Below are 20,500 nucleotides of genomic sequence, written 5' to 3'. Positions count from 1 at the left end.
ATGGAGGAGCTGCTAGGATGTATTCCTGGATAAAGATCTTCACCATGGAGTTGGTGTCAAGCTGCTGTGACTGGGGAACACAGGACTTACACACAGGAGAAGATCGGTGAAGAAGAGGCAACAGTAGGACTGAGCAGAATAGACCCAAAGTTCTGTGACCAGGGAACACAGAACTTGTCCTTTGGCTGGGGAATGCAGCATTTGCAATTATGGACTGGCTGGGAACAGTAGTCCACTCATTACCATGTGCTAGGCCACCAGGGAAAGGTGCCAAGTATCTCTGGCCTGGTAAAGCATGCTGGTAATCAGGGCTGGTGCAAGAATTTTTGACACCCTAGGCGAAATCTCATTTTGCCGCCCCCCCCCCCCACTTTGGTTCCGCCCGTGACCCTGTAACACATGTGACTTGGGGAGGGGAGAGAGGGGGACTGAGAGGGGGCTGAAAGAGTGGGGGATAGGAGGGAGGGCTGAGAGAGAGGGATGCTGTGAGAGAAGGGGGGTTGAGATAGTGGGGGCTGAGAGAGGAAGTGCTGGCTAAGAATTGAGGGAGGGCGAAAGAGGGGGGTAGAGAGATGGGTGGGCTGAGAGTGACGAGTGGGCTGAGAGAGAGGGGGGGTTAAGAGAGTGGGGGCTGAGAGGGGGGCTGATAGAGAATGGGGGGATGAGAGAATAGGGAGGTCTGAGAGAAAAGAGAGGGGGCTTAGAGAAAGTGGGGCTGAGAGAAAAAGGAGGGCTAGGAGAGAAGGGGGGGCTTAGGGAGTGGGGACTGAGAGAATAGGGAGGGCTGAGAGAGGGGGGATGGCTGAGAGAGAGAGGGGGGCTGAGAGTATAAGGATGGCTAAGAGAGGGGGTGGCTGAGAGAGAAGGAGGGGCTGATCGAGGGAGGAGGGCTAAGAGGAGGGGAGGACTGAGAGGGGAGGGGCTGAGAGAGAGGGGGCTGAGAAAGAAGGGAGGGGGACTTAGAGAGAGGGGGGGGGGCTTAGAGAAAGGGAGGCTTGGAGAGAAGGGGGCTGAGAGAGAAGGGAGGGGGGCTTGGAGAGAGGGGGGCTAAGAGAGAAGGGAGGGGGCTTGGAGAGAGGGGGGCTGAGAGAGAAGGGAGGGGGCTTGGAGAAAGGGGGGCTGAGAGAGTAGGGAGGGGGCAGAGAGAGAAGGGAGGGGGCAGAGAGAGAAGGGAGGGGGGTTTGGAGAAAGAGGGAGCTGAGAGAGAAGGGAGGGGGGCTGAAGGCGAGGGGGGCTGGGAGAGGGGGGGGCTTGGAGAGAGGGGGAGCTGAGAGAGAAGGGAGGTGGGCTGAGAGAGTGGGGAGGGCTGAGAGAGGGAGGGGGACTTGGAGAGAGGGGGGGCTGAGAGAGGGGGAGGGCTAAGAGAGAGGGGGAGCTGAGAGAGAAGGGAGGGGGGCTGAGAGCGAGGGGGGAGGGTTGAGAGAGGGGTAGGGGGCTTGGAGATAGGGGGAGCTGAGAGAGAAGGGATGGGGCTGAGAGAGGGGGAGGGCTGAGAGAGGGGGAGGGCTGAGAGAGAGGGGGGAGGGCTAAGAGAGAGGGGGGAGGGCTAAGAGAGAGGGGGGAGGGCTGAGAGAGGAAGGAGGGCTGAGAGAGAGGGGGAGGGCTGAGAGAGAAGGGGGAGGGGGCGCTGAGAGAGAATGGAGGGGGGCTGAGAGAGAGGGGGAGGGCTGAGAGAGAGGGGAGGGCTGAGAGAGAAGGGGGAGGGGCGCTGAGAGAGAATGGGGGGGGCTGAGAGAGAGGGGGAGGGCTGAGAGAGAGGGGAAGGGCTGAGAGAGAAGGAAGGGGGGCTGAGAGAGGGGAAGGGGGGCTTAGAGAGAGGGAGGGGGAGTTGGGGGGAGATGAGAGACCCCTAGCCCTGCTCCTGCAGTTCCACCTCTGTCACAGTCTTTGTCTGCAGGTGTGTATGATGACAGACAGTACCTTCCATAACATGATGCCAGTCTCCTGCTTTTATCTGTCCAGTTCCAGTGGCTCCCGCAGCAGCCTGTGCCTCCTGCCCCTCGTCTGTGACAGCTCTGTGCCCCTAGTGAGCGGCGAGACTGTCCTCCAGATTCGTGCCTCACATCAGAGAGTGGAGAGGAATTTGGAACAGTCCATGCTCGGGAAGCATGGGGTACGCTGCGCCTGGGGGAGGCGGGGTCAGGGGGCGAGGTCAAAGAGGAGGCGGTGCCACGGTGGAGCTCTTCTCCAAAGTCCCGGGCTCTCTGGCTTATCTGCCCTCGGCCAGCCCCTCGCTTTTCACTGGCATGTAGCAATGGATGCCCGGCCGCCCCCACATCTCCCCAACGTCACACGTCAGAGAGCGCCCTGGGGATTGCTGGACATATGACACTCGCTGCGCTGGCTGATAGAAGAGCAGAGGGGGGATTACTGCCTGGACTGGGAACACATAAGGGCGGAGAGTCAGGGCTGCTTGATATGACTCTATGGAGGACAGTGCGGGAATAAAAAAGCCAGCGGCCAGGCGCCCTAGGCAGCAGTGCGCCCTAGGCGGTTGCCTAATCCGCCTAGTGGTAGCACCGGCCCTGCTGGTAATACCCTCCAAGAGACTGTGTAGCTGCCAAATTCAATGAGCGGCCAGGGAGAGGTATCGCTTAAAGTACAGCCAGCAAACGGGGGTTATTCAGAGTGATCCCTTCTTGTATTACTGGAAGTGAAGCAATACCAATCTAACAGTTTTGCAGTAGAGGATTTGTACAAGAAGAGAGGAAGCTGGAGGAGTGATAATCTGCAGGAGTGAATGTAGAGGAAGAGGAGCAATAGTCTGCAGTGGAGATATGCAGAGGAAATAGACTGCGAATGTTAGAAGTGAATCATTTTCAGGGCTAAAGCTGCTAATCAATGTTCTACAAATGTGATGACAACTCAATAAGTGCTATGGGCATCCCATATCTTCCTTTACCCCAACCAAGTTGTATCCCACAATAAACGCAACAAAACTATGCAAATGACTGCTCGTTGTCTCAGAGGTGATAAATGGGGGTCTGGCAGCAGAGTGATTTGGCAGGTTGTTGTTAGGAGTGCTCACACCATGGCTACATTTAGTAATATATATATATATATATATATATATATATATATATATATATATATATATATATATATACCATTTGTGTATGGAATGGAGACAAACTACGGTACTTAAAAATCTCCATAGGTGACATTTTTAAAAATACACAAACAAACAGTGCTCGATGGTACCAGAAAGACAAAAGAAAAAATGGCATGTTGATTAAAAATCACAACAGTCTAATAAAGAAAAAAAAAAATTTCATTGTTGAAATACATATAATAAAATTATAATACAATAACGCTTCCAGGAGGTTAATATCTGCAAATGCATTCCATCTCCTGGTCAAAAGGGAGACCCAATGCTTCAGCTGTGCAGGAAGGGATTTTGTTGCCGGTTATCTGTTTAGAGTTACAGAGAGGGTCAAGTGCTAGAATTAGTGCTCCCACTCCATGGTGATACCTCACATGTGTTGTGGAAACACCGTTTATATATATGCGTGCGTGACTTACGTATGCATTCACCTCTGTGTGCAAGCACGGAGGGATAAGGAGCTTTTATTTTTAGTTTTTCTTATGTATGTTTTTTCTTTTTTTTTTTTTTATTAACACTGTCTCTTAAAAAAAAAAAAAAAAAAAAAAAAGTGAGGGGCAGTTTAGATAAAAATAAATAAATAAATAAATAAATAAATAAAAATCCCTTTTATTCCTATTACAAGGAATGTAAACATCCCTTGTAATATAAATAAAGATGACAGGTCCTCTTTATAGAGTGATCTGGGGTCAAAAAGATCCCACATATCTTCTTTACCTTTAGAAGCAAAAGATCAAAAAACAGTGTTTATTTCCACCCTGGACCAGAAGTGACGTCATGACCTTGCCCCCAGTCCCCCAAGGCCATAGAGCCTCCAAAAATGGAAGCACGGGCATTTTAATGGAACAGGGGTGCACTGAACACGCAGCACACAGCACTGTGGCAGCAAGGATGTCAGTGCGTTGCCTAAACCATATAATCAAAATACAAACAAGTGGCCACTGCCCCTACTTATAATGGGTCTTTGCAGCAAGGAGCACTGGAGGGGGGGGGGGGGGCATATGTCGAACGAATACAAGGAGGGATGTGCTCCTTCCAGACTCACCTGTCCTCCACTTATCTGTTAAAATGCATGTGCTTCCATTGTGTAGAATATCAGAAGGCAGAGAAAGGACTACAGGAAACAGAGTGCCTTGGCGGGGCCTGCAGCTTACGCATGTATTTGCAAATGTGTGCAGAACAAAACCCTGTTCTTAACGTATACTGTTAGACCAGTCAATTTGGTTGGTCGCTGGCTGGTTGGTAAGTTTGAGCTTGGAAATTTCTTTGTATTTGTTGGTCGCTGGCTGGTTGGTAAGTTTGAGCTTGGAAATCTCTTTGTATGTGTTGGTCGCTGGCTGGTTGGTAAGTTTGAGCTTGGAAATCTCTTTGTATGTGTTGGTCGCTGGCTGGTTGGTAAGTTTGAGCTTGGAAATTTCTTTGTATTTGTTGGTCGCTGGCTGGTTGGTAAGTTTGAGCTTGGAAATCTCTTTGTATGTGTTGGTCGCTGGCTGGTTGGTAAGTTTGAGCTTGGAAATTTCTTTGTATTTGTTGGTCGCTGGCTGGTTGGTAAGTTTGAGCTTGGAAATCTCTTTGTATGTGTTGGTCGCTGGCTGGTTGGTAAGTTTGAGCATGGAAATCTCTTTGTATTTGTTGGTCGCTGGCTGGTTGGTAAGTTTGAGCATGGAAATCTTTTTGTATGTGTTGGTCGCTGGCTGGTTGGTAAGTTTGAGCATGGAAATCTTTTTGTATTTGTTGGTCGCTGGCTGGTTGGTAAGTTTGAGCTTGGAAATCTCTTTGTATTTGTTGGTCGCTGTCTGGTTGGTAAGTTTGAGCTTGGAAATCTTTTTGTATTTGTTGGTCGCTGGCTGGTTGGTAAGTTTGAGCTTGGAAATCTCTTTGTATTTGTTGGTCGCTGGCTGGTTGGTAAGTTTGAGCTTGGAAATCCCTTTGTATTTATTTGACATACCTCACCCTTGCTGCAAAGACCAGTCATATGTGGAGGCAGTGGCCACTTTTTTGTATTTTGATTATATTGGTCAGGCAACGCACTGACATCTTTTGCTGCCATAGTGCTATCTGCCGGGGTGTTCCGTGTGCCCCTGTACCTTTAAGGAGGTGTGGGCTCCTTTCAGGCTTACCTGCCCCCCCCCCCCCCACTTATCCAATAAAATGCCTGTGCTTCCATTGGGGAGACTCTCAGAAGGTAGAGATAGGACTACAGGTATTTGCCAATGTGTGCAGACCAAACCGTTGTTCTTAACGCATAGATAGCATAAACCTACTCCCACTCCCATTCTAAGCCCTATACCAGGTTTTCTCAACCAGGTTTCCATGGGACCTTTGGGTTCCTTGGGGTTCCTTGAGCAATGAGTAATTTCTGCATCTCAGATAAGTTCCCTCTAACACCATTGATCTTTTTAGCTACCCGTAAGGGGGTAATTCTTCCCAATGACCACCAGTGTAAGGATCATTCTTCCCACAGACCATCACAATAATGTATCATGAGTTGTAGATATTGTCATTTTTAGCAGGGTTTCCCTAAGACCAGAAAGTTATTTAAAGGGTTCCTCTGTGATGAAAAGGTTGAGAAAGACTGCCTTCTGCTAACTGCCCTGTACAGGAAAGATTTGTACACTTACCTAATGTAAGGGCAGTCACCTGATCTCCCAGCTCCCAGTTTCAGAGGAGAGGAGAGAGCAGCAACAACGGCTGCAGAGCCTGTGTTGTGACTTCACCCATAGACTTACTATGGGGCATCTGTTGTCCCCTGTCCCTCCTCTCCCCTGAAGCCACTACTAGGAGCCAATCACATGACCGGACTGGAGCGCCCTTCGATTGGGCAGGTATACACATCTTTCCTGTACAGCAGAGTTAGTATAGGACTTGGAATGGGGATGGGAGTAGGTTTAAGCTTAGTTAGGTGTTAACAGGACTTCCACTTTAAGTCGGAGAGTGTGGCCAGAAAGACTAAACAAAGGGTGAAAGGAATATCATTATAAAATATACTGTAATTCAGGAAACGTAAAGCGATGATACAACTTTATTACATTATATGATATGACATTTTGTTATGAGTTATGTTCTTAAATTCAAGCTCTGAAATCCAAGCAGATGGTGTTATTTTATGTTTCTCTGTGAGTTGATTTCCCAGCATCCTTTGGGCTGTAACCTTTTGTAAAGCCCGACAATATTTGCACATATTCCCTCAGACATGGTCATATTTTTTTTTTCTGGGAGGACAAAGGCCAACTGCTATTAATTTTAGTGCTTAGGGACGTACTGAAGGTTATTAATCCTCACTGTAGAATGCATAATAATAGATGAATAGAGATAAAATGGTAAAGGCTTGCAAAACATAACGCTTTTATAATAGAAGTCCTATGAGGAATTAAATTATTATTATTATTATTATTATTATTATTATTATTATTTTCATTAACATTAGCAGTAGCAGCAGCTGTAGAACTAGTAAGAGCAATATTATTGTTAAAAATAATAATAATTAAAAAAAGTCAGCGCTACACACTAAGCCCTTATACACATAGTCGGACATTCCAATGGACAATGTCCGATAGGACCGCGTTGTCGGATAATCCGACCGTGTGTGGGCTCCATCGGACTGTTTCCGTCGGAGTATCCGATGGACCAGGTTTTCCAGCTGGGCTATAAAATTTTCCGACAACATGATCCGACCGGACTTTGTCCGATCATGTGTAGAGAATTCCGATCGGACAAAGTGCCACGCATGCTCAGATTAAATTCCTACATCAAAGCTATTGGCTACTAGCCTGAACGTAGTCCCGTTGTAACGAAATTCCGTCATCACGTTCTGAAAGATCGAGTTTTTCGACAACTTTGTCCGACCGTGTGTATGCTACAGTTTCGGACAAGATCCGACGGACAAAATCAGACGGATTTGTTTGTCGGAATCTCCGACCGTGTGTACAGGGGCTAAGTACGATTGGATTTTCTGACAACTTTGTCCGATTGTGTGTATGCAACAGTTTCGGACAAAATCCGTCGGACAAAATCCGACGGATTTGGTTGTTGGAATGTCCGACCGTGTGGACAAGGGCTAAGAAGAACAGCTAGATTTCTGTAGTACACTGTCTCTTAAACTTTTAAAAAATCACATGAATTGCAACACTTTAAATACCATAAAATGTATGTGAATAAAACCAAATAATACGTGAAATGTGAATTTACTGAATTTCACATATTATTTGATTTAATTCACGTATATTATATGGTATTTAAAGTGCTGCAATTTGTATGATTTTTTAATAACAATATTATTATTATTATTATTATTATTATTGTTATTATGAATAATAATAATAATAATAATAATAATACAATGCTGCTACTACTACTAATAGCAATAGTAATAATAATGATAATTATCAGCATCATCATCATATTGTTGTTATTATTATTATTTATTATTAATAACAACAATAAAGAAGAAGAAGAAGAAGAAGAAGAAGAAGAAGAAGAAGAAGAAGGTTGCTCCTAAATGTATCTGCCAGGTGTAATTACCTTGGCTCATTGTTAGGGATCAATTGATTTCACTCTTCAGCAGGTGTCAATCCAGGGACCCAACCAGGGGAGGTGACACTTGCAGAGCAGCCTTGTGTGTCAGGCCGCGGACCAAGCAGGCCAGTGGGGTGAAGCTTGAGAAGAATCTGGAGTGCCAAGCCAGGGACCCAGCAGAGAGGCGTGGGTGACACGTGAGGAAGATACTTAAGTGAAGATTGGAGGAGCTCAAGGGATTCGGTGGCAGGGAATCAGCAGATCTAGTGAGAGAGACCGGAAGCTCAGTGGGTCAAGAATCTACTAGAAGTGACTGTAGAGAAAGTAAAGGAGTTTGTTACAACTTGTGTTAGGAACTGTTCTAAGCCCTTGTACACACGGTCGGAGAATCCACCGGAATGTGTCCCATCGGACCGTCTTGTCGGATAATCTGACTGTGTGTGGTATGCATCGGACTGTTTCCGTCGGAATATCCGTCGGACCAAATTTTCCAACTTGTTGGAAATATTTTCCGACAAACTGGTCCGATCGGACATACTCCGATCATGTGTAGAGAATTTTGATCGGACCAAGTGCCACGCATGCTCAGATCAAATTCCTACATCAAAGCTATTGGCTACTAGCCTGAACGTAGTCCCGTTGTAACGAAATTACGTCATCACGTTCTGAAAGATCGGATTTTTCGACAACTTTGTCCGACCGTGTGTATGCAACAGTTTAGAACAAGATCCAACGGACAAAATCCGACGGATTTGGTTGTCGGAATCTCCGACCGTGTGTACAGGAGCTAAGACTGTTGCCATAGGAGACAGCACTCCTATACATGCAGATAGTGTACGTTGCTGGATACCTTTCCCTTCATGGCTGTCTACCTGTAGAAGTCACTAAAGGTTGTCCTGGCCCTAACCCTCTTTCCCACCGTTCTGTTCAAGAAAAATAAAATCTCTGCATTCAAGAAGAAGAAGAATTATTATTATTATTCTTTTTATTATTATTAGTAGTAGTAATAGTAGTAGTAAGATCAGTATTGTTGATAATAATAAGAATATTCATAAGAATTATAATAATGTTATTAACAATACAATAATAATAATAATAATAATAATAATAATAATAATAATATAATGTGACTGATGATGATGTTTATTATTATTATTATTATTATTATTATTATTATTATTATTATTATTATTATTATTATTATTATTATGTGCCATATTTATTTATTCATAATTTGTATTAACAGCCTGTTTTGAAATTAAAAAAAAAATTTTTTGTGCATCCTGAACATTGTATTCAGCTGTTAAAACTCACCCATCCAGCTCAAAATTCGTCCCTACTATCATGATTTCTAGAAATGTAGAGACCTGATTTACCAGGGAATGCACCCAGGTATATCAATCATTCAGTATTGATGTCTGTAGCAGTTGGGCCATCATTGTTTGTTGGTGTCATTACAGATTGTGTTCATTCATTAAAGAGGACCTGTGCTGTACTGTGGAAGGTGTGCCCACAAAAGACAAGCATGGGGCAAAAGACTAATCACTAGCATTGGCCATAGGCTCCCTGCAGATGATCTTTTCCTCATCACTGACCTACCATACCTTGTTATCAGGGCCGGGAAAAGGGGTGGGCAGGGCACTAAGGGAATATGTGAGGTTGGGGGACACCACAAGGGGTTTGGGGATTTGTGTTGAGAAGGGGAATTTGGGGGGCAGCAGGTGGTAAGAGCTGTCCTAGGAGGACAAATTAGACCTGTTCGCCCCTGGGCTGTAGATGACCTTGTATCGGCAATGCTTGTTTGTGTGGAGGTTACCATCTTGGTAGATGCAAGACATTGCTTCCTTATGCAAGAGCTGTACCTCTGAAGACTTGTTGACTGGTAAGGTAATGATCAAGAAACATTGGGAGGATTGGAGAAAGCACAGGTCTGCAGATATGTATGCAACTATGAGGCTACAGGACAGGGGTGCCTAGGCACAGGAAGTGCACTGCTATTTTTAACGTTAAAATTCAGGACAACATGGAAATATTTAAATTTTATTCTACATGTTCCTTATCAAATAGCAGATCTTCATTTTTTTTGAGTTCACATCAACTTTAACGTAGGTCAATTTTTCTCTTGTTTTTAAAGTATAACTAAAGGCAAAACTTTTTTTTACTAGTTCTGGATAGAGTGGAGAGGGATTAGAAGGCCTGTCAGTTTTTATTGCTGTCTGTGTACCTGTTAAAAAGATCCCCCTCTCTATTTGTCCTGATTACTATTATAATTGAACGTGAAAGTAAAAGAAAATACCAAATTTAAAAAAAAAGACACTAGTTCTGGTGACCTGGTGGTTCCCATGAAATTCCATTAATTTGCAGGGATTTCCTCTCATTTCCTGTTTGGCTATGGGACAAGAAGTAAAGGGGAATCAATGGGACACAGATGGTGAAAAAATAATTGGCAGGGTTTATAACCCTACCTTACTCTATCCAAAATGAAAAACAAAAAAATAAGTTTTGCCCATAGTTCTATTAAAACCACTTGCCGCCCGCCCTATAAGCAATTGACGGCGGCAAAGTGGTTTCATAATCCTGACCGGACGTCATATGACGTGATCAGGATTATGAGCCGCTGCGTGCCCCCGGGGGCGCGCATCGCGGCGATCGTTGTTGCGGGGTGTCAGTCTGACACCCGGCAACTACGATCTCGGTAAAGAGTCTCCGACGGAGACTCTTTACCACGTGATCAGCCGTGTCCAATCACAGCTGATCACAGTGTAAATGGGAAGAGCCGGTGATCGGCTTTCCCTCACTCGCGTCTGTCAGACGCAAGTAGAGGAGAGCCGATCGGCTGCTCCTCTGACAGGGGGGGTCTGTGCTGATCGATTATCAGCACAGCCCCCCCGAGGATGCCCACACTGGACCACCAGGGACGCCACCAGACCACCAGGGAAAAGGTAATCCTCCCTAGACCACCAGGGATGCCAGTCAGCACAATGGGTGCCAATCAGTGCCCATAATGGATGCCAATCAGTGCCCACAATGGGCATCACTGATTGGCATGCATTATTGTTTGGCACTGATTGGCATCCATTACTATAGTATAACACCAATGCCGCCTATGAGTGCCCACCTGTGCCGCCTATGAGTGCCCACCTGTGCCACCTATCAGTGCCCACCTGTGCCGCCTATCAGTGCCCACCTGTGCCACCTATCAGTGCCCACCTGTGCCGCCTATCCATGCCCATCCATGCCCATCTGTGCCGCCTATCCATGCCCATCTGTGCCGCCTATCCATGCCCATCTGTGCCGCCCATGTGTGCCGCCCATCCGTGCCGCCCATCCGTGCCAGCTATCAGTGCCAATTTGTGCCAACTATCAGTGTCCGTCCGTGTCGCCCATCCGTGTCGCCCATCCGTGCCGCCTATCAGTGCCGCCTATCAGTGCCACTTCATTGGTGCCACATTGGTGCCCATCAGTGCCGCCTTATCAGTGCCCATCAGTGTAGCCCCATCAGTGCCCATCAGTGAAGGAGAAAACGTACTTATTTACAAAGTTTTGAAACTGAAAGAAAAAAAAAAACATTTTTTTTTTCAAAATTTTCGATATTTTTTTATTTGTAGCGCAAAAAATAAAAACCGTAGAGGTGATCAAATACCACCAAAAGAAAGCTCTATTTGTGGGAAAAAAATGATAAAAATTTAATTTGGGTACAGTGTAGCATGACCGCGCAATTGTCATTCAAAGTGCGACAGCGCTGAAAGCTCAAAATTGGTCTGGGCAGGAAGGTGTTTAAGTGCCCGGTATTGAAGTGGTTAAGGTACCAATTGCCAAAGATTTACCTCATGCGATAAGTGTCCTGCCATCATTTGTGTAAAATGATTGCCCTGCAAACTAGAATTATTTCACAGTTTCTTGATAGTCAAGTTCCATATATTAAATATATATTAATATTCCATATATTAAAAAAAAAAAAGCCTGATGATTTTTTTTCACAATTAAAAAAAAAAAAGTCAAATACATTTTTTTTTTTTAAATTATGCAAATTATAAAAAAAAATGAAAAAAACCTTACCTGTAAACAAGGGAGTCATCGTAGGTGCCATTGTACTGTATTTGAAACATCCGAATTCCTGGTATATTCCTTTGAAGATTGAATTTAATGAGTACAGTGGAGGATGTAGCCTCGGCCACCACCACCTTTTTGTCTTGGCTTATTTTTGTATCCCCATTGCTACTGCTGGCATTAGACCCGGACTTGGTAGAGGTGGAAATATCAGATGATCCAGGGTCTGGCTCATGGATATGATTTGTACTGTTCACTAGATGAGGGAGTTTAATTATATGGAGGTTGATAGTCTTCGTTGTCTCTCCGGCTGGGTTAGAAGCAATACATGCGAAAGGCCCGCCATCCTTGACTGTGGTTATCAGGATGTCCAGTGTTCCGTTATCGTAGACAAAAATCCGCGTCCCGTTGGATATTAGCTTTCCTTCTGGTGATATCCAGTGGACTGCTGGCTCAGGATCTCCAAGGGCTTTGCATTTTAAAACAGCCTTTTGTCCTTCTAAAACCTCAACGTCTGGCGTGTATCTGGTAATAAGTGGTGGCTCGCACAAAAAATCTTCTTCGGTGATGGACCAGAAATACCGTCCTGACAGAAGCGGCGGAGAAGCACACGTCTCCAAGTCGTCCTCTCGCATAAGGCGCCTCAGCCATAATAATTCACAATTGCAATGTAATGGATTTCCACCAAAACTCAAAGCAAATGCGGAAGGACTTATTATACCTGAGGTTGCTAGCACCTGAGCTCTCTGGAAGAGAGGGTCTGGTGGTAATTTTTGAAGTTTATTAGATGTTACATCTAATCTGTTTAGCTTGTGTAAGTGTGAGAATGTCCCCTTAGGGATGTGCTCAATCATGTTGTGATCTAGACTAAGTGTGTGCAAACTAACCATTTTTTCCACTGCTTCCCATGGAATAGTTTCAAGGTTGTTGTAGGACAGGTCAAGCTCCTCCAAAGCCAAAACATCATCAAAGGCTGTTGGTGAAATCAGTATCAATTGGTTGTTGTTGAGTATCAAATGATGGAGATTGGAAAGCCCACTAAAGATGTCATTGGTGACTTTAGTCAATCGATTGCTGTTCAAATGTAACGCCCTTAAATTGCGCAAGTCGGCAAACGATTGGGGGGTGATGTAACTGATTGTATTCCGTGACAACGTCAGGTCCACTAGACTTGTCATGTTAGCAAAATCCTTTCGTTTTATATTTGTTACAAAATTATCAGCAAGGCGCAGCTCTACAGTCTTTCTGTTGATGTTCGGAGGGATGAAGAGTAAACCTTTCTTGTCGCACAAGGTTGCAAGGTTTGGAGATAAATTTTGACAGGTACAGCGCTTGGGACAGATCTCAGCTCTCACCGCCATGCCAATGAACAACAGATAACCAAACAGTTTTTCCATTGTAGATCAGGTTAAAAAGCCTAAAAAGAAAAAGAAAAAAAGTGTCAATGGAAATTCAAACCTGTAGTCTAGACTGTATTTGAATGTTTACAAAGTGTTTATTGAGGTATAGAAATAAGTTCATCACTAAATTACATAGTTTTTAAGGTTGAATAAAGACAATAGTCCATCCAGTTCAAGCTGTGTTGGTGGGTGTGCATGTAGAAAATCATTTTCCATATCCCCGTATATTGTTTTCGATAAGATGTCTGTCAAAGAGTCTTTTAAAACAATCCATACTTACTGCCGACACCACTGATTGTGGAAGAGAGTTCCACATCCTTACCGCCCTGACAGTGAAAAACCCCCCTACACAGCTTAAGGTTAAACAGCTTCTCTTCCAGTCTCATCTTGTGGTCCTGTGCCCTCCTACCCTCCCTGAGACTGAAAAGTGTTATGCCGCGTACACACGAGCAGACTTTTCGAGGGATTAAGTCCGACAGACTTTCGACGGAGTTCTGATGGAGTTCCGACAGAGTTCTGAGGGACTTTTCGAATGAGCGGACTTGGCCACACACAATCACACCAAACTCCGACGGATTCGAACGTGATGACGTACGACTGGACTCGAATAAGGAAGTTCATAGCCAGTAGCCAATAGCTGCCCTAGCGTCGGTTTTAGTCCGTCGGAATAGCATACACACACAAGCGAATTTTTCGGTAGGAACTGGGTCCGGCAGAGTTCTGGCGGAAAAATTTGAAGCATGTTCCATTTCTAAAGTCTGTCAGACTTTTGCGAATCAAAAGTCCGTTGCAGCCCACACACGATCGAATGGTCTGCCGGAATCATTCCGTCAGACTTTGGATGTTGAAAAGTCCGCTCGTGTGTATGGGGCTTTATACTTATGTTGGGATGACCGTTGAGATATTTGTATATCACTATCATATCTCCTCTCAAGCGTCTCTTCTCCAGTGAGAACACATTTAGTGCTTGTAGCCATTTCTCATAACTGAGGTCCTCATGTCCCCATATTAATTTAGTTGCCCTGACAATGTAGATAAGAAAAAGTACATTGACAACACAAATACAAATACGCAGGGATTTTTTTTCAGCAAGAACATGGGGGGAACGCAGTTCCTGTACCTCCAGCACTAACTATATGTAATGCCAAGGGGTGTGCTGTAGGGTCTATTGTTGCTGGCTGGGATCTATTGTCACTAGTGGGGATCTGTTGTTGTGTGAGGGTTTGTTGTTGCTGGTGGAGGATATATTATTGTCGGGGGCCTTATGCAGCTTGTAGAGATCTACTGTTGAGGGAGAGGTATATTGTTGCTTGCTGCTGGAGGGTATATTGATGCAGGCTGCTGGTAGATCTGTTGTTGTTGCTGTGAGTTCTACTCTTGCTGAGGTGGATCTTCTGTTTCTGAGGGTGTTATTTTGTTGGGGGTGGTCTATTGATGGTGTGTGTGTGTGTGTGTGTGTGTGTGTGTGGGGTCTATTGCTGTGTGGGGAAACTATTCTTGCTGGGGTGGGATCCATTGCTCCTGGAAGGACCTGTGGATGCTGGGGGAGTCTAATGTTCTTTGCCCCCTGAGCTTACTCTTGCTATATATTTAGCGATAACCAGTTTCAATTGGTAGAGCATTAAAGTGGTTCTAAAGGCTGAAGGTTTTTAACCTTCCTTCATTCTTTAAAAGAAAGTCAAAAACCTTTGCTGTGCAGCCCCCCCCCACCCCCCATACCTACCTGAGCCCAATTTCGATCCAGCGATGTGCACAAGAACCTTGGCTCTCTGGGGACTCTCCCTCCTCATTGGCTAAGATAATGGCTCCTGCTGCTGTTAATCACAGTCAGTGAGCCAATGAGGAGAGAGGGGGCAAGGCAGAGGCACAGATCCCTGTGTGAATGGACATGCAGAGCAAGCCTGCTTATGTGCTCCCTTAGCAAGCTACTTGCTGTGGGGGCACTCAGCAGGAGGGAGGGTCCAATAGAACCGGTATATATATATATATATATACACATACATACACAGTATATAGCCCCTAACTCTCTGTCCAGGTCTTGCCAGGAGACCAGTGGAAGGGGGGCCACCCCCCAAATTTCCATGCAGGCACTGGATTTATAGGTTTCTGAGGCTCTAATTGGCTCTAAAAAGGTTGTGCTCGGGAGCAGAGCACTGTGCCCCATGAACCCTCAAACTTGGGACATTAGCAAATTAATATTCGCTATTGTCTTCTGGCTTCTCCTTCCAGGCCAATCAGGACAAGAGGCAGATCTTAAGACCGTATTAGCTGAGAAAAGACGCCGGGGAAGCCGCGACCATGGATGGGGTGAGCGCAGACCTGGCAGGGGTTTGTTTGCCGCCCCGTGAAAAAAAAAAAAAAACTGAGCACCAGCCGCCACTGATGGAGACCAGCAGGATGAGTGTGTAGGTCATGACCCTCTTGTGGCCCTCCAGCTGTTGCAGAACTACAAGTCCCATATCACCTCTGCCTGTGAGGGTCATGCTTGCAACTGTCAGTGGCTTGCAATGCCTCATGCGGCTTGCAGCTCCACAACAGCTGGAGGGACACATGTTGAGAACTCATGTTGTTGGTGTTCACTCCTATTATAATCAAGGACCTGTCTATAGTTCAGGGCTCTGCCTGGGAGACAAGAGGTTTATCCAGCCCAGGTCAGGGTGTGGGCCAATGTAGTAAGGAGCTGTGGGAGAGCTGAAAGTAAGGCACAGAGTTTGCACAAGGGCACAACGGTGCTTTGAGTTGGTCTGTGGAACCAGACCAAGGGCCTAGGGCTTGAAACCCGAGCAGCAGCACTGCAAGAGAGAGCCAAGTATTTTTGTGACTGAAGTGATTGTGGGAACTCCTAAAGGGCAAACTTTCAGCTCTCCCACAGTAGGGAGCTGCAGGAGAGCTGAAAGTAAGGTGCAGAGGTTGCATGAGGGCACAACGGTGCTTTGAGTTGGTCTGTGGGACCAGACCAAGGGCCTAGGACTTGAAACCGAGCAGCATCATTGCAAGAGAGAGACATGTATTTTTGTGATTGAAGTGATTATGGAAACCCCTGAAGGGCAAACTTTCAGCTCTCCCACAGTAGGGAGCTGCAGGAAAGCTGAAAGTAAGGCGCAGAGGTTGCACAAGGGCACAACGGTGCTTTGAGTTGGTCTGTGGGACCAGACCAAGGGCCTAGGACTTGAATCCCCGACCAGCAGCATTACAAGAGAGAGACACATATTTTTGTGATTGAAGTGATTATGGAAACCCCTGAAGGGCAAACCTTCAGCTTTCCCACAGTAGGGAGCTGCAGGAGAGCTGAAAGTAAGGCGCAGAGGTTGCACAAGGGCACAATGGTGCTTTGAGTTGGTCTGTGGGACCAGACCAAGGGCCTAGGACTTGAAACCCGAGCAGCAGCATTGCAAGAGAGAGACACATATTTTTGTGATTGAAGTGATCATGGAAACCCCTGAAGGGCAAACTTTCCGCTCTCCCACAGTAGGGAGCTGCGGGAGAGCTGAAAAAAAGGTGCAGAGGTTGCATGAGGGCACAACGGGGCTTTGAGTTGGTCTGTGGGACCAGACCAAGGGCCTAGGACTTGAAACCCGAGCAGCAGCATTGCAAGAGAGAGACACGTATTTTTGTGATTGAAGTGATTATGGAAACCCCTGAAGGGCAAACTTTCAGCTCTCCCACAGTAGGGAGCTGCAGGAAAGCTGAAAGTAAGGCGCAGAGGTTGCACAAGGGCACAACGGTGCTTTGAGTTGGTCTGTGGGACCAGACCAAGGGCCTAGGACTTGAAACCCGAGCAGCAGCATTGCAAGAGAGAGACACATATTTTTGTGATTGAAGTGAATATGGAAACCCCTGAAGGGCAAACTTTCAGCTCTCCAACAGTAGGGAGCTGCAGGAGAGCTGAAAGTAAGGCGCAGAGGTTGCACAAGGGCACAACGGTGCTTTGAGTTGGTCTGTGGGACCAGACCAAGGGCCTAGGACTTGAAACCCAAGCAGCAGCATTGCAAGAGAGAGACACATATTTTTGTGATTGAAGTGATTGTGGAAACCCCTGAAGGGCAATTATTTTTTTTTTTTTTAACTGTTACTTATGTTTCAAATTAAGGTGGGCCAACAAGCCCTAAAAAAAGGACTACCTGGCTGGAGTGAACTCAGGTTTCACTACAACTTGAGAAAAAAAATAATAATTGAATACCGTATGTATTATAATGAGAATGAGCCCGCAAGGTGAAGGCTATTTCATATGCACCAAGTCAGGAGTGAAGGTAAGAAATTACTATAAGTATGGTCATTATCCTCTATTAAATTTTAAAGTCTGAAGGTAAAACTATTGCCCTTCAAGCCTGGCAATGAAACTAATTTCTGTAAGAGGTGATATCACAACGAAGCCAGTCACAGAAGACAACGCATGCTGAGTAATTGTTGAGACTTTAGGAAATGTTGTAAAGACTAAAGACTGAATGGACCACAAGGAATCTTTTCAAATCAATGAAATCCTTATTTACAATGGGGTATAATTGCGATGTGTCCACCACTGAAGTTGCCTTTACAATAATACCCTTTCCCCCATTGAATTTTGATGACTTCTGAATGAAAAGCAATTGAAAACAAATGCATATTTCATCAATTTGATTTAAAAAAAATGTTGATACTGAGAAAGACAAAAGGCAATATGCAAATTGAGGGAACAATAAGTTCTAAAAGCCTCAGATCTTTTATCTTTTAAGCAGCTTAATGTGTAGATGTATCCAAATGCAAAAATTGGGAGAAATTAGCTCTCTTTTTTTCAAACTCTATTGGCTGTAATGCCATTGCATGTACTGTATTACCTGAATATATTAAAGCGGGAGTCCGCCGGGAGTTCCGCCGTTTTTCTTTTTGTTTTTTTTAAAGCCAGCAGCTACAAATACTGCAGCTGCTGACTTTTAAAATAAGGACACTTACCCGCCCAGCGCGCCCGCGATGTCGGCACCCGAAGCCGATCTCTCGATCGTCTCTCGGGTGCTGCCGCCTCCATCTTGGGTATGGGAATCAGGAAATGGAGCCTTTCGGCTTCATTTCCCGGTTCTCTACTGCGCATGCGCGAATCGCGCTGCGCAATAAGGACGCTCCCCGCTGCCTCTGGGATCTGTGTGTTTCCCAGCAGGCAGCGGGGCACTTGCGGGAAGGGGCGGGCACTTGCGGAAAGGGGATTATCCAGGTAACTGCACCCCCCTCCCCCCTGAAAGGTGCCGATTGTGGCACCGGAGGGGGGGAGGGTTCCGATGAGCGGAAGGTCCACTTTAGGGTGGACCTCCGCTTTAATGAATTATGCACAAAGGGCTAAAGTACCAGTATGCCTTCTCTCAGTTGATGCGGAAAAGGCATTTGACCGGGTGGGATGGCTCTTTCTCAAACATTCCCTAATGCAAATAGGACTAGGACCTAATATATTCCATAAGATCATGGCACTATACACTAAACCGACAGCTAGAATAAAGATTAATGGCTCATTGACAACGAATTTTAATATACAAAACGGTACACGGCAGGGATGTCCGCTATCCCCTATGCTTTATGTTATAGTAATGGAATATTTAGCAACAGCTATTAGACGGAATATCTCCATTACTGGCATACAGAAGCCCGAAGCCGATCTCTCGATCGTCTCTCGGGTGCTGCCGCCGCCATCTTGGGTATGGGAATCAGGAAGCGGAGCCTTTCGGCTTCATTTCCCGGTTCTCTACTGCGCATGCGCGAGTCGCGCTGCACAATAAGGATGGTCCCCGTTGTCTCTGGGATCTGTGTGTAAATTACGCCCCTTTCCGCAGATAGCTATGCCGGAAGTGGGTGCAGATACCTGTACTGTACAGGTACCTTCACCCCCCTCCCCCCTGAAAGGTGCCGATTGTGGCGCCGGAGGGGGGGTGGGGGTTCCAATGAGCGGAAGGCCCACTTTAGGGTGGACCTCCACTTTAAATATAAAAAAAGAGACTTTTTCTTCTTTATTTTTTTCTTTCAGCAACTTAGTACTACCTCTACTTATTTTTAAAGTATGTGGTAGAGATGTGGTCATTTTCATTTACTTTTAGTGATACTCTTTTGACTAAAATGCTATTTCAGTTTTAGTTGTATTCTAGTCATCTGAATTGTTTTATCTATAGTTATATTTTAGTTGAATAAAATCAATTTAATCCAAAAAATGAACACTGGATAAAAGAAGGTATTAACCACTTGCCTACCAGCCGTTGCAGTTGTACTACGGCAGAATGTCTCGGCTGGGGCGAAACGACGTTGTACAATGTCGCTTCGCCCTGTGGCCATGAGGGGTGCACGCTCCCCCTGCTTGCCCACGGGGCTGATGCAAGGGCCCGGCGGTTGCAATCACCAATATACACATATTTATTTGTAAAAATAATTTGAAAACCATTTATCATTTTCTTTCCACTCCACAATTATGTGCCACTTTGTGTTGGTCTACCACATAAAATACCAATAAAATACATTTACGTTTTTGGTTATAACATGACAAAATGTGGAAAATTTCAAGGGTTATGAATACTTTTTCAAGGCACTGTATCTTTATTCATCTGTCTAAATAGAAATTCCATCTAAATACCCAGAAATAATTCCAGCACTCCCTTTTCCTTCTGTCATTCAAGCTACACTGCAACATTTTAATGCAATCTAGCCCTGCTCCAGAGTCAAATGGAATCCTTGGAGAGCCATTTGTCATTCGGCCAATATACTGTAGCCTCAGCAGAAAAGCAATGCTCTCTATATAAATAACCATTTCTAGTTCTGCAGTCATTTATCAAAATCAAAGTCACAATACTCTCTAAACAGCCTCCACATTTAAAATACTCCCCTCTTAAAGTGGGCTTGTCATTGCCAAATCAAATTACCCCGGGTGTCTTTAGAGATTCGGAGGCAGACGTGACCCGTTAACAGGGCAGAAGGAGCAGAAAGGACGTTCTGAAAGTGGTTTCTCTATTACCTTTCTGCATGAGATGTGATATATACAGACTCTGACTGAAAGAGATGGGACAGAAAGAGGCCACAATGTTCAAAAATAGTGCGAAGACCATTTTAGAAGAGGATTCTACCATCTTGTTTTATAGCAACAGAAAAAAAAGTAGATATATAGCCCTACCCTCCGCTGTTTAACCAGTTCCTCCCCAATAAATGCTGAGACTGCCAGTCTCCACAAGCAAAAATCCATTCAATAATCCTCCAATAAACCATCTACAGGATGTCTTTTTGAAGCTTATTGCTCAACCGCTTCAATACAGGGCACCTTTACCCCCTTCCTGCCCAGGCCAATGTTCAGCTTTCAGCGCTATTGGACTTTGAATGACAATTGCTTGGTGATGCAACGCTGTACCGAAAAAATTACATTTTTATAAATTTTGTCCACATAAATAGAGCTTTCTTTTGGTGGTATTTAATCATCACTGTTTTTTTTTTG

The 20,500-nt window shown here is 45.3% G+C and overlaps 1 protein-coding gene across 1 annotated transcript in view; it reads right to left on the bottom strand.

Annotated features, from left to right (window-relative positions):
- The window catches only part of LRFN5 (leucine rich repeat and fibronectin type III domain containing 5), a 374,090-nt gene that overhangs the window by 24,833 nt on the left and 328,757 nt on the right, over positions 1–20,500 (bottom strand). Inside the window, exon 3 of the mRNA XM_077466724.1 lies at positions 11,678–13,085. Within this exon, the coding sequence (XP_077322850.1) occupies positions 11,678–13,065 (1,388 nt within the window). The 5' untranslated portion in view covers positions 13,066–13,085. The remainder of the gene's footprint in view (positions 1–11,677; positions 13,086–20,500) is intronic.

Source organism: Lithobates pipiens, unplaced genomic scaffold, assembly GCF_037356315.1.
Source record: "Lithobates pipiens isolate NorthernLeopardFrog02 unplaced genomic scaffold, aLitPip1_a1.2 Scaffold_37, whole genome shotgun sequence".
In the NCBI taxonomy this organism is placed as follows: domain Eukaryota; kingdom Metazoa; phylum Chordata; class Amphibia; order Anura; family Ranidae; genus Lithobates; species Lithobates pipiens.
Note: the sequence above shows the minus strand (reverse complement) of the source record. Positions and strands in the feature narration are given on the sequence as shown.